The sequence below is a fragment of the Bacillus rossius genome, chromosome 3 (genome assembly GCF_032445375.1).
Source record: "Bacillus rossius redtenbacheri isolate Brsri chromosome 3, Brsri_v3, whole genome shotgun sequence".
Taxonomy (NCBI): domain Eukaryota; kingdom Metazoa; phylum Arthropoda; class Insecta; order Phasmatodea; family Bacillidae; genus Bacillus; species Bacillus rossius.
In genome coordinates, this window is record NC_086332.1 from 42,697,960 (window position 1) to 42,711,867 (window position 13,908).

Here is a 13,908-nt window from a genome sequence, read left to right on the forward strand (position 1 = left end):
GGACCTGTGTCAGGAGATGTAAAGTTAAAGAGAGGTGCCGAGGTTGGCGGCTCCAGGACAGGAGGCGGTAGGAGTGGAATTGCCTGTGTCAGGACGAGCGTCGGTGTCGGGATAATTGGCACCAGGTCGACGAAACGCAGTGTTGCTGGTAATGGCGTAGTCGGACTTTTGTCGGGAGGCGTTACGTCGATGAGTTTCGACGTTGGTACGACAGGCATCGGCGTCAGGACGGTAGGTGTCGGAAACATAACTTGTGACGTGCGGGTTACGTCGGGACGTGCCTTCATGATGTTGGTGTTTGCGTCGTATGCGAGGAGTCGGCTTGATGCTGTGCGGATGTCGTTCCGGCAACGAACAGCGTCCTTGGTACGTGATACATCGGCGAGTCAAGCAGGGTTGTTTTGACTGCGACGGCATCGGCGTGAGTGGCGTCTGGGGGTCGGGAAGCGTCGAGGTGTGTCGTGGGGAAGAAATTTTCATTGTCGCTGCCTGATACCGCACCTGGATGGCTTGGTGGGCGGTACATCGCGCGCACGTGAAGGTAAAGAACTCGCGCAGTATAGTCCCTTCACGCTCGCTGGTACAGCCACGATGCCACAGGCCGGCACATTCCTCACAGTGGTAGCCAATGCTAATTCCTCTGGTATACGATCTAGCTCCACACTTCGTCACCCTGTGTATGCGGTACTCGGGGCGGGGCACGCGGGGGCAGAGTACCCACGACCCACCATCAACGGTCTAGTATCGCACTAGCCTGGACATCATCAGCACCACGACGCCCGTAGTGCCCGTCAGGTACCTCTCGAGCCTTAATCAGAGGTCGGGTGATGGCAGTAGTCATATCACTATTACAACCAGTTTGCAACACGGATGAGCTCTCTGTTTGAGGGGCTATAGGAGACACACTTAATGGATTATAAACAGTCGTTCATGTGTAACTCATGACCCAGACACGTGGTAGCATTGCAATTCGGTTATATATGTATTGACGTCGACCCAAGTGTCTCCCCGGCTCCTTCAGGCCGTTATGCCTCGTCAGCGTCCTATCTTGCACCGTCAGTGAAGTGTTTACGATCAGGGACGCACCCGCATGCGCCCTAGCACGTCAGTAGACTTCATTGTGTTTGTAAATATTTATACCTTTTATGTACATTTTAATTAATCACGAGCATTCACGATTGTATATACTTTGTAACTTAACAGAACTCTCAAGTCTTAAATATTGTGTCTAAATATTGTACGAATACTTAACTTGTCATTAATTCTGAACTGATTAATTAATTTGTGTTTACGTTTTATCAATTACCGTTCAATTACTTACAATGTCGTTTCTTTAATAATTGTGTGATTTCTTTCAAGTGCTATGCTTAGTAATGTAAACAGCAACCTGGCCCGCCGCGAGACGAGTCTCTCCCACACCGGCCTATTTCCCCTTCCCCTCCTCCGCGGCCCGCGAGCTCCGGCGCGCGGATGGGCGGAGGAGGGCAAAGGCTAACCGGACGCGGGGACGAGGAGACGTGCGCTCGCTCCGCTCCGCTCGGGACGCCGGCATCGTTGTTCGCTATCAGTATAATTCGTTACGGGACTGCCACCGCAGTAGTGTCGAGCCATGTCAGAATTATTTAGCACTGCTGAACTTTTTTAGTCAGTACATTTCGTCACAGAACTATCTCCGCAGACGTATCAGGCCGCGTGTGCCCTACTTTGCGCATCTGAACTTTCCTAAACAGTACGTTACGTCGCGGGACTACATCCGCTACCACTTCGAGTCGCGTTTCGTTATCGAGAGTGCATTTCCGGGAGTCCGGGTCGCGGCGAGGGAGAACGCTCGTCTTGCAACGTACCGGTCAGGCTGCGACAGGGCTTATAACGGAATAAAGGAGCTCGTGAAAACGCAGAGCATCATCTTCTCCTTGCTACCATCTACCATTCCTTCTACATACGTAAATTTCCCTCCTGGTCCCATGTTCCACTGTTCTGGCCACGTTGGCCTGAACTCCACTCTCTCTCCGACTGGAGCTACGCAGGCAAATCAGGGCGAGTCTCAGGACAATTCGCAGCAGGGACTTAGGGACCACAGGCTGAGGGATGTCAGTATAGCGCTTGACGATAATTATCATCTGAAGTTTTAGCATTTGTTATAGACTCTGGGCTATACACATGTACCCCAATATATCTGTTGGCATGGCATGCTCGGTGAATACATCGATGGCTTAAAGCACAGTCATTGTATATCCATTTTCAGAAACTTGTGAGAAACTGAAAAAGAAGATTTCATATTGTTATCCCAACTACCGTTTACAAATTATACTATAACTATTATTTTTATTGAATGAGTAAATGTATATTGTACATGATGAACAAGTGTCAATGCTAACAAGTTACAACTTTAAATTTAATAAATTTTTATTGTGTGAATTCTGTAGACATACAATGTCTGTGCTTCAGAATAAATTGAAATATCGGACATACAACAGAAGTGCACTTATTATCTCTTGTTAAGTTAATGACAGTAATAATACCATGCTAGTTTAATAAATTTTAAATATTATATTAAAGAATTTTTAATTTCAATTGAGAGGAATCAAAAAAATGATCATCCACATTTTACCAAAAATAATTTCTCATTAAACTTTGTGTAATTTTTAAGTTCAAAAATCACACAAAAACACCACATTTTCTTCATCAAAATTTAAAACAATAATATTGTATAATATATATATAATATCAAGTTCTTTGAGTAGGTATTTAATTATAATATTCATTTAAGCAATCAACATCGTCATTCGCTTATTTTTAATCAAATGTTTTAATAAACTTTGTTCAAATATTCACCCTAAACACTATTACTATTTTCTTTAACATAGAATAGTATAAAGTGGTTTATTTTTGTAGTTCTTATTCATTTGAAGAAATCAACAACAAAATCATGAACTTATTATCGACACACATTTCTTTTTAAACATATAGGCCTGCACAATTATTTGTAAGTATACGAAGACAAAATTGCTACATATTTTCTGCGACATAGCATCACAGACAATTGTTAAGTCCTTTGGGTCTTCCACTACTCTTCTTCACTATCCTCCTGGTGTGGAACCAAGTCACGGACACCTTTTTTGCTGGGGATGCCTTCTATAAATGCTGCATAGTCACCAGGTATGGTATGACACCAGTTCTCAGCATATGAATGAGATCTTTTTTCTTTGCAAATGAAACTGCTATCTTTTCTTGGTATTTTTGATTAAGTTCAATAGTATTCCAAACAATAGGCTTCCATTTCTTGTTTGTCCTAGAAGTGTTAAGTGCCAAGAAATTGGGATCACTTAACTCATACTTGAAATAGATTATGGACAGCTGCTCTTTGACAAATCTTAACCATTTTATTTTCAGCCACCGAACTGGGCCACCATCAGTACTTATTTTGGTGTTCACCATCTACAGCTACAATTAACTATGGGCTGAAAAACCTTCTCGTCTATTATTTTTCCTGTTCTACTTGTGTATGTCTTGCCACTCCTGCATTGTTTTTTTTTTTTTTTTTATATTTCTTTGCCATGAATCTGGATAAGCTTTTCTTTTTCTTTTACGATGGATGTTATCCTTTTGCTGCGCCTCCTGCTTATCTGTCTCTTCCTCCAAACCTTTGGCCAAATCTTTATTGTTGAGTATATTAGGTAGTTCATTGGATTCATTGAAGAATATTGTGTAGTGTTAATTAGATTTTCCATATCGAAGGCTTCTGTATGTATTGAACTCTCTTGAGAAATATTTATGTTTCCATTGACATTGTCATTTGTTACTGGGACTAAATACTGAATGTACAAATTTGTTTCTAAACTGGGAATACTTGTGTACTCATTATCTGACAAATTTTGAAGTACCTGTTGTGAGAAATTATTGTCATCTTGAGTAACATGTATTCTCCTTCTTCAATTACCTCACATTGCGAGATGTTAATGGCATTCAAGGTTAGTATAGAGACACGACTTTTGACGACACAGATATTGTTTGTCTGGATATAAAATATCTGTGCCCTTAAGGTCAGAAAAGACTGCTTTTTAAACTGGAGTATTACCAGCACAAGTATTGCATGTCCATGCTATGGTGGACATACAATGTTTATGCCTATTGGAAAATGGCTCAGTGTTAAAATATAGCTGAAAATGTTGACATACAACATGTGTGCATATAAATAATGATCAAGAATGGACATACAGTTTTTTTTCCAGTTCATTTTTTAATACTTTATTATTGTTTTCGACTTACAATATTTGTGCAGGAAGTAGCTATGAACTTGAACTTTCATATAAAAGCATAACCTCAATTTCCAAAAAAAGTGGACATACAATGACTGTGCTTTAAGCCATCGACATCTCAATGCCGATGGATAGCAACATTGGTAAAAAAAAAAAAAAAAACCCTCTGCGCTCTGACACAACCCTAACTTATGTTTGTTCATTAGAACTTATGGAGTCTATGTAATAACTTACAAACTTTTTATTTTGCTGTGTGTTATCTTTTTTGATAGGACATATTTATTTTTTTATCTTGAAAATATTTTTATGGTGAATCAAACGTAAAAGATTTAAAAGCTCAAAAGAGTTTAACCACGGCCTTAGAACTACAGGTCTGGACACTTGTCTATCTTGCCATGCATTCAACTTGACCCCCTTATTGACTGATTTAGTTCATGAAACGGCCGCTGGCGCCACAAGACAGTGGTCCGGTTTTAGCGTGTTGACAATAGGAATTGTTTTATATAAATCAGAAATACTCGTTTGTCAAGAAGGGTAGTTGTTTTATATTTTTGATGTTTATTATTTATATTAAAAAAGTTATGTATGCGCACCAAACTGAACATTGAAGTGTGCAAGTTTTGAGTAATGTTGATTTTTCTGTTTGGGGCGGGATGGTGGAGAGGTTATTGGAGGCAGTTTTTGAAGTAATGTGAACCTTCTAATTTTTTTAACCAAGTTCAAATAATTCATCGTGCTGTACAATGCCAAATCGCGTTTTTGCTCCAGGTTGTAAAACAAATTGCGACCGTTCATTTGACAAGTGTCGTGTTCAGTGCACCCAAACATGAACAACGCCGATTGTTGTGGCAGGCAGCAATTCCGAGGAAGGACTTCATATTAAAAAGTAGTAATTTCGTAGGCGAGAAACATTTCATTGAAGCTGCATTGCTACATAAGTATTTTGTAATTATTTCTTGCTGATTTGTGTACATGTAATATGTTTATATATCTATTCATATTTACCATGTAGGGGTATGAAAATTAAATTCTAGTGAGTTTATTTGTCTATAGTTTCTGTAAACGAGTTATTTTATCTATTAGTTCAGTTTTTCCTTCGCAATATTTTGTTTGGTATATTTATCAAACAACTTGAAAAATGTACATGAAAATGTTGTCTCATGATTATCATAAAAATGAACACTTTAAAAATTGATAATCAGTACACTAGCTAAACTTTACTTTTTATTCAAAATAACATAGTAGCTCAAATAACCCTATTATTTGCAACCAAAGTACTAACAGTTATTTAGTGATAAGTCGACTGTTTCCACAGTTGCATAATACCTTCAGGGCTGTCAAAATAGTGGCAAGTAAGCTATACGTATAGGTTTATTATGTTTTTTCGTAGAAAAGTTACTATGTATAAAGAACTCAATAGAGGGATTGTCTATCATCTGCAATCTCCTGGATCAGGTCTGTGGTGCTTAGATACGTAGAAAGATGTTGGGATGACCCTTTGTTCATTATTAAATGAGAATACTCAGCAATTTAATAGTAATGCACTGTTATAGGTTTTTTTTGTTGTGGATGTTTGTTAGAATTAATTGATGTTTTCGCACAGAAAATATGTCATGTGCAAATATAGGTACATTTAAGGCTGTTTTAGTTGTATATTTGCAAATTATGAACTGATGCACTAAAATATCAGTTCAAAAGAAGTTTTTTTTATGAAATTAAAAATCTGTTATCAATAATAATAGTTATTAAACTATCCGAATTTTTAAACCTTTAGGAAGTAGGTAGTGATGTAGTTGAATAAAAAAATGTTTTAAAAATTCATAAACCTGAGTAGGGTTCATGGGTATTGAAGGGTTTATTCTCCTGTAAATAGTTAATCTGCTTTCTCTTTATTTTAAACTGCACACAAACGATTGAGCATAATATTTTTATAATAATTTTTAAAACAGGCTGTGTTTTTGTACTTAAGTTCGGCAGGGAAAATTGGTTTAGTTCATTTCAAATTATTGTTCTAAAATCACTTACATGCTATGGAACTCGTCAATATTGTTCTGAAGATTGGTGATGGTGTTCTCAACAAATGATCGAACATTTTTTTACATAAATTTTATTAAACAAACAATATTTTTGTACCAATGTTCAGGGACAGCAGACTGGTGATTGGTTGATGCAATTTTGGGTTGGAAATAATTTGCTATCACTTAAGGAACTTTTCCTTTCATTCTTAAATACCATTGTGCCATCAGGAACAAATAAGAAAGTGACTAATTTCCCAGCATTAATAACAATAATAATTGAAGGGGAAAAATAATGTTGGACACATAAAAATAGTTATTTTGTTATACCAGATACAGTTTTTTTATAGACAGTTGGTACTGGGACTTAACATGTATTTCCACCTCCCCTTCCATTATCAAAGTTTTATTACAGTTTCGTTTGTATTTTGGCCTGAAGACTATTAAGTTGTTAAGTATTTTCTATAGATCATAAATTATATATTAACAAAGTAAGTGTGCATGTTTTTCATAAAGATATTGTAACAGCTTGAAGAATAAAAAGCTTAGTAACAATGCTGTTCAGTTATATTTTAACCAAGCAAGATGGTAGGTACTGCATTTGTGTTATTGAAAATAATTGAGAGTTCTAGAAATATAAGAGTATATCTCCCAGTCGTAGGACTAAAAAATGTTTTTTTTGTGTGATTTTTGTATCGTGCATTTATCTTTGTAATTATGTAGTACATCTCCCTAAATAGTCTTAACATAATTTATTTTCTGTAAATATATAATATGATTTGTAATAAAATTTTCATTTCATAACATGTTTTTAAATAAGTACCTAAACTCATAAGTTTTTTTTATGCTAATAGCAAGTTAGGGCACATGGCAATAGTTTATAAAATTTTGATGTTATGTTCTGCTGATCTTTGTACTCTGCTCAAAATGTTTCACACCATGTAAACATGTCATCATTTTATTTATATTATAATATACTTATGTAAGCATCTTAAGATTATGTAAAATATTATTTTAATTGATAACATGTATTATTTGATGTATGTTTAATTGTAAAACGTGGCTTCTCCAATACCATTGTGTATATTTCACTATACAGGAATAATCTGGATTTGATGCAAATAAACAAAATAGCAAACCAAAACCTAACTGAATTAGCCCTCATTTCCTGCTCCTAAGACTGTTCAAGCACGTGTTTAATCACACACATTATGTCTCGTGCATGTTTACAGCTCACTCTCATTGAATGCATAAAAAAATTATTTAGAAGAATACACAACACATATTCATTCCACAAATGATACATTTGACAGACTGTGTAATAGCATGCCATGAAGGATGATATCTACACAATTTTTCAAGAAGTTTACATATATGGATTTTAAAATATTTATTTGTACTTACTTGCTATTAAGTTACGTAATTCCATTAGTTATATTAAAATCCCTACATTGCAAATTAGAGTTACTGGACATTACATACTGAACATTGACTTGTGAGTAATGCAATACGCTGTGTTTTTGTACCAATGTTCAGCGGGGAAAACTTTTTCAGTTCAGTTAAAATTTATTGTTCAAAAGAGCAGTTACCGTTACATGCTATAGAACTTGTCTATTTTTCTGAAATTCGGTGGTGGTGTTCCTGATTTGGTGGTAATGCTAAAGTGCATAACTTAGTATAGTATTATGGGCATGGTCATAATTTCAACCTTTCTCATTATTCAAACAATAGTCGCAAATGATTTAGCATTGTTTGTTAATTTGTTATAAATTTGTTTTACAGACAATATTTTGTACCTATGCGTGGTGACTGTGGACTAGTGATGAGTTGATGTAATTATGGTTCAGAAATTATTTTAAAACACTTTAAGTAACTTTTCCTTTCAGCTTTAAATACCACTCTGACATGAACAAATGAGTTAGTAACAATTTTGCCCTGCATTAATTGTAGAGGGGGAAAATAGTGTTAGGTGCATCAGAATATTTTTTTGCTCCAGATATGGTTTTTTATTACCAGTTAGTACTGCAAAATAACTGCACTTCCTAGGTGTATTTCCACCTTTCCCCTTCCATTTTGTAAAATTTTTACAGTTTCCTTTGTAATTTCGGTTAAAGACCATTAAGATGTTTAATATTTTCTGTAGATCATAAATTATATATTAACCAAGTAGTATGTATAAATGCGTGACAAAGGCCACTAGGAAACTAATTACGTATTAAAAATAAGACAGACATACATATACAGATCGGTACTTGTAGAAACTAAACACACGCACACAGTTTGGTTGACATTTTTGTGCGGAAGCGCGGTCGCAATGGTTTTGCTAGCTTAAGCGAGCTTCATCTGTTGAGTACCTAAATGTGTTGTACAAACTATGTGTTTTTGCTTTCTACAAGTACCAATCTGTGAGTACTTGTGTGTCTGTCTTATTTTTATTATGAAAGTAGTATGTTTGTTTTTCATGAAGATATTGTGACTGCTTGGAAAAAAGAAATCCTAGATAACAACATACCTAGTTATCGTTGAAACAAGCAAACTGCATCTGTGTTATTGAAACTATACTGAAGTTCCTTTATTATGTCTTGATTTTCAAAAGTGAAAAGGTTATGAAATGGGAGGAAATGTGTTATCTCAATATATGCAAAATACAATCTAAATATAATGAAATGAAGTACGATGTTAAAAGGTTGCAGTGAATGCCAAATCTAAAACAGTAAGGGAAACTGTTAATTCCAGGAAAATAGCTGGCGGATTGTAAGAACAATTTATTTGTGTCACTCTGCTTCCCAAAGGGTCACACTGAGTCAATGAACGAAATTTTTAAACCTTGCACCCACATGCTTGCACCTACAAATTTTGAAGAAATCTTAATACTTTTTTTACAGCTGCATTCTTACTTATAAGTGTTTTAAAAACAAACATCAATGTTGATTATTAATATTATTTTTACATTCTTTATCACATTACTTGGTAAGTTTTATAATTCTACTTTTTCTGATCAACCAGGCATTCTAGGTGGTGGTGGTCTGGAGCTAAACATTTTTGGGGACCTAATTTGGACAAAAAGTACTTTGGGTGGCAGCTTAGATAAAAACGTAATAAATATTTGGTATAAAAATTACAAGTTCAGAAGAAGAGTGCGGGAAAAGTAGGGCGAATGCTTGCCACCGGGCACTTCTGTACCCAATTGCAGCTATGATAATAATAATAATAATAATCATCCACAGCCTGGAACACTCCCCGGCATTCATTTGCTGATCATCCAAAGTACTACAAATAAGAGGAATGGAGGAATGAAATGGCCTGTAGCCACTGTTAAACAATTTTTTACTAGGCAAACTTTTCACTGCAATTTTATTTTGCGACATAGTTTAAGCTCTTGTTATAATTAGTTTCACAGAAATTGGTACTTTTACACAAACTGTTACTTTATTTTCGTAACGGAAATTTTGTATATAGGAGAGTTATTAGACTACTGTGTCTAATTAAACACTACATATATAACTCCCAGAAAAAAAGCATTAAAATATTAGCATTACGAATCACGATTTTCAATAGCGCGTAGTTGACCGACGTTATAAAGTTATGAAAATAATCTTTCAAAACAATAACAAACATAACCTATCAAACATCAACATTAGCCATTTTCTTGAACTGTGCACATAAATTCTTTATAACGTTGGAAAAATGTTTTATAATACCTACATCTCTCATTGAGTTTTTAAAAAACGCTGCCAAGTATGTGTAATTATCATTTAAATGCAATTAACTAAAAAAAGTTCATAAAGCACAATGTTAAAACCGGACCACTGTCTTGTGGCGCCAACGGCAGTTTTATGAACTAAATCCGTCAATAAGGGGGTCAAGAAAATACGCTTGTGTCCAGACCTGGTTTCTAAGACCGTGAGTTTAACTACACATCGAAACGAAACGAACAATGTTGTAATTGATTAAACTTTTCTTTTATGCTTTTTATTATTGTTCTATGTTTGTATCTGTGATAGTAAACATTTTCCAAATGTTTTGGTGTTTTGACGTTAAGAATGTGTTGTGAAAGAGTTCAAAGAATGTCATATGTGTGTCGTTTATGCAGTTCTAGTGATTTTGGAAGAGTTGAAGTTATCGACATATTTGGAAGAGACGGAGCCCATAAGAATTTGCCTTCAAAAATACGTGTCATACCAAGCGTTTCGGTAAGTTTCGGCCTTATTGCTGTTGATATTGTGTATATTGAGTTTTGTTTTATTTATGAAATATAAATGTTTACTAAATTGATTGTTCAATCTAAGTTTTGTTAGCGCACTAAATATTCATCAAATTGAATGTTTCGATTTTAGTACTTCATTGTTTAATCATTATGTGTGGTACAGTCCGTTCTACTGTATCACGTAGAGGTGTAAAAGTAACGAAAAAATGTGTACCCGTATGTATTCGTTACTATAACAATCAATACTCGTTACTTTCGTATCGTTACTCGTTACTTCTGATACCGCATAACATGGCACATGCTATGTTATGTAACAGCAACGAATCGAGTCGTATTTCGTACGCGTACAGTATGACGTCGCGTAAATAAAAATAAATCGAATATAAACAATTAAAAATATTTGATAATTAACAGCTTTTGTTAACCAAGAAACAATTAAATCTTATTAGAGCGGCTTTATTATAATATATCTTTTAATATAAGAACATAAAACGTGAAAATACGCGATAATAAAAAACAAAAACATACATATTTATAATTTGTAAAAAATACTTTCTTACGTTGTTTCTGTTCGAATCTAAAACTTTGTCTACACACACAATACCTTTAATAAACAGTAAAAAACTTGGACAACGAATTTCCAAATTATACTTTTATTAATAAACAACATCGTTCTTTGTAACGAATAAGCGCGCGCATGCGTAAAACATACGAAAGATGAGAGTAACGAAAACGAAATGCATTCGTGTGTAACGTTTCGTTACTCGTTACTAGATGCCGCACCCGTTACTCAGTAACATCACGGACACGGAGACGTATCCCACGTAACATTTCACTATCACGTCTGCTCCTTTCACAATGTATGGAAACGTAACAAATGTCAACTAATGAAATTGCATTTCAAGGATTAATATATTATGCTTTAAATTATAGCACGGGCAGAATTTACATAAATAATAAAAATAAACGTCAAATTAATAATAGAACAGTAGATATTCTTGTACCTGAACAATTTTTAATGTATTTAGAACATAAACAAATGTGTCTTCCACCGCATCCCAAATCTCTGCTTCTATTGGTCGCATAATGGAAGAGCTCAGCATTGCCGAGATGATCTGTACAGGTCCGTCTCCATTGTGCGGGAACCTTCTTAGTTGTTTAGGCCCCGCTAGGGTAGCCAATTAAATATGTAGAGCTACTTTCGTGCTGCTTAGTAGGCTCCACACACACACTTAAACGTTGGGCTGAATAAAACTGTGTAATAAATTAGATTTCTTAAATTGTGTGACTCTTCACTGGTAATGTTGACATAAGGTAAGTCACAGTTAGGTGTTATTTGATTGATATGGAACATACATAAATACACACTGGAGTAGGTGGAATTACAAATAACACAACACAACACTGTGAATATTAAATATAGAATTATTTTATTTCCAATGTAAAAACGATTTAAAAGATTTCAATCTTATTAATATATTTAATTATTATTCATATCCCAAAACAACAACCTAACTTAACGGTGACATCATAGTAATTCAATAAAAGTTCAATTACCAGGAGTTATGTTGCGCACATTTAAATATTTTCAAAAGTCTTAATTCGGGTTCGTTGACACTACACAGTTTTTAATTAATGTTTTTTTTTTTTTAGGGAACTTAAATCAATTTACCTCGGCTAGATAGGTTCAAAATCATCGGCAGAGCTCAGAGCCTCTCATCTATAGGACCACTGAGTCTGTTAATTAATGTGTAAATTCGTAAAATTTATGTCCAAGTATTATTTAAATCCTCTATAAAGTCAATTTAATTCATGAAATCAATGTTTATAATAAGTTTCGGCGACGATGTGACGTAAAAACGGGAGTTTCGTGATTCGTGCATAAGATTAGGGCACAAAAAATCTGGGCACTTTTATTACTCACGTTAATCACTCCTATGATATTTATCTTTTTAGATAAATCCTATTTAAATGTTCTGAACTCCCTAATGGTTCATAATTATCATCCACTATCCGGGATGCCTGATGCTAGATAGCTAATTTTCAGGATTTAAATTCGCCGACGTCACGAAGTTGCCGCTCATTCAGCTGGCCATTGTAGAACTCTCTTTCTTACTAGTTTCCTCAAAATAACCAGTAAGACTCACTTTTAAATGGTGGCCCGTGATTGGCCAAAAGGACCGTTTCAGTTACCTAATTTCTTACCGAAAACGTAAACTCCGAACGCAACAATTGCGCGGATAACAAAATTTCACTTAAAATTCAAATACATAAATATTAAAATTAATAATTTACATAATAAAATTACGGCGTTAATTTTACCGTTTACAGTTTTCAAGTCCATTAGTCCTTAGAGGGGTATCAACAATACCTCGTTCAAATAGTCCGGTAAAAATCCAAAGAATCACTTTTCCATAGACATACATAACCAAATATTGCCGTTTCTGAAAATAAATGATATTATACATAGAGCAAACAAAAATAAAATAAATCGTAAATAATAATAAATAATTAAACTGTCAAAACAAACATGTTGCAGTACAGATTTTGCCGCCCTTGTCAATTACATTGAACAGTGCTCTTTGACCTGTTCAAAACGGTGCAATGTGATTGGCACTTCTCTTTCTCCGTCGCACAATACACAACACTCTTCGTTGCCTAGCAACGCGCGCACCAAACGACAAACAAAAAAAACAACTTGAGAGAGACTACCTCTCCTCCTCGATTCGTTTTTTACCGTTGCGCGCCTGAAAATCGCGCCTTTTTAAACACTTTTTATCGGGTCGTCGCTGCTAACAGACCTGCGCGAAGAAGTTCACGGATTTTGCAGTGCAAAATCTTCGAAGGCTGGAACTGCTGCTGCTCTCCGACAGCTTCTGCCTTGAGCCGCTCCTGTTGAGAAGGACTCGGGAGGACTTACTTACTGTGAGTATGATTCACTAAAAGGATCCGAAGGGGTGCAATGTACACGTGAGTCAACAATAGGACGTTCTCCAGGTCACGTCACGGCAGTGGGCCAACGTCCACCTGCGGTGATGACTGCATCCTTGCTGCGACTCCTCTTTCCTGCAGCGGACAGCGGCGTCGAGACGGCGCCTGTCCTCAAAACGACCAACAAACCTGGCCTGGTTCACCACGCGTCGACGGGGTCTGGCGTGGGGCGATGATGCTGTACCAGACAGCACGGCATCTGGCACTGCAGCTGACGTCATCAACTGCTGATGTGGCGGCGTCCAGCCGCCCTGCCTCACGACTACGCGCGAGACGGCGTCGTGGCGTCTGCGGTCCTGATTGCGTGGGGCGAGGTCACCACTTCCCACAAGGAAGCACTCGTCTATTCCCATCACTGTTAGGTACACAATCGTTGCGAACCGCACTACGTCTAGCTCACTCTGGTGTAACCTTCGCACCTGACTTAAGTATAGGT

At 36.2% G+C, this 13,908-nt stretch overlaps 1 protein-coding gene across 10 annotated transcripts in view; it reads left to right on the forward strand.

Annotated features, from left to right (window-relative positions):
• Window positions 1–2,782: 2,782 nt before the first annotated feature.
• Window positions 2,783–13,908, forward strand: part of LOC134530579 (protein FRA10AC1 homolog) — a 71,870-nt gene continuing 60,744 nt past the window's right edge. For 3 of the 10 annotated variants that reach the window (XM_063365545.1, XM_063365543.1, XM_063365538.1), the window contains exon 1: window positions 10,225–10,467. Coding sequence is in view for 3 of the 10 variants with exons in the window: in XM_063365538.1 (XP_063221608.1) it covers window positions 10,318–10,467 (150 nt within the window). In the remaining 7 variants the exon portion in view is untranslated. The other 7 variants (XM_063365540.1, XM_063365542.1, XM_063365539.1 and 4 more) reach the window with 7 other exon arrangements.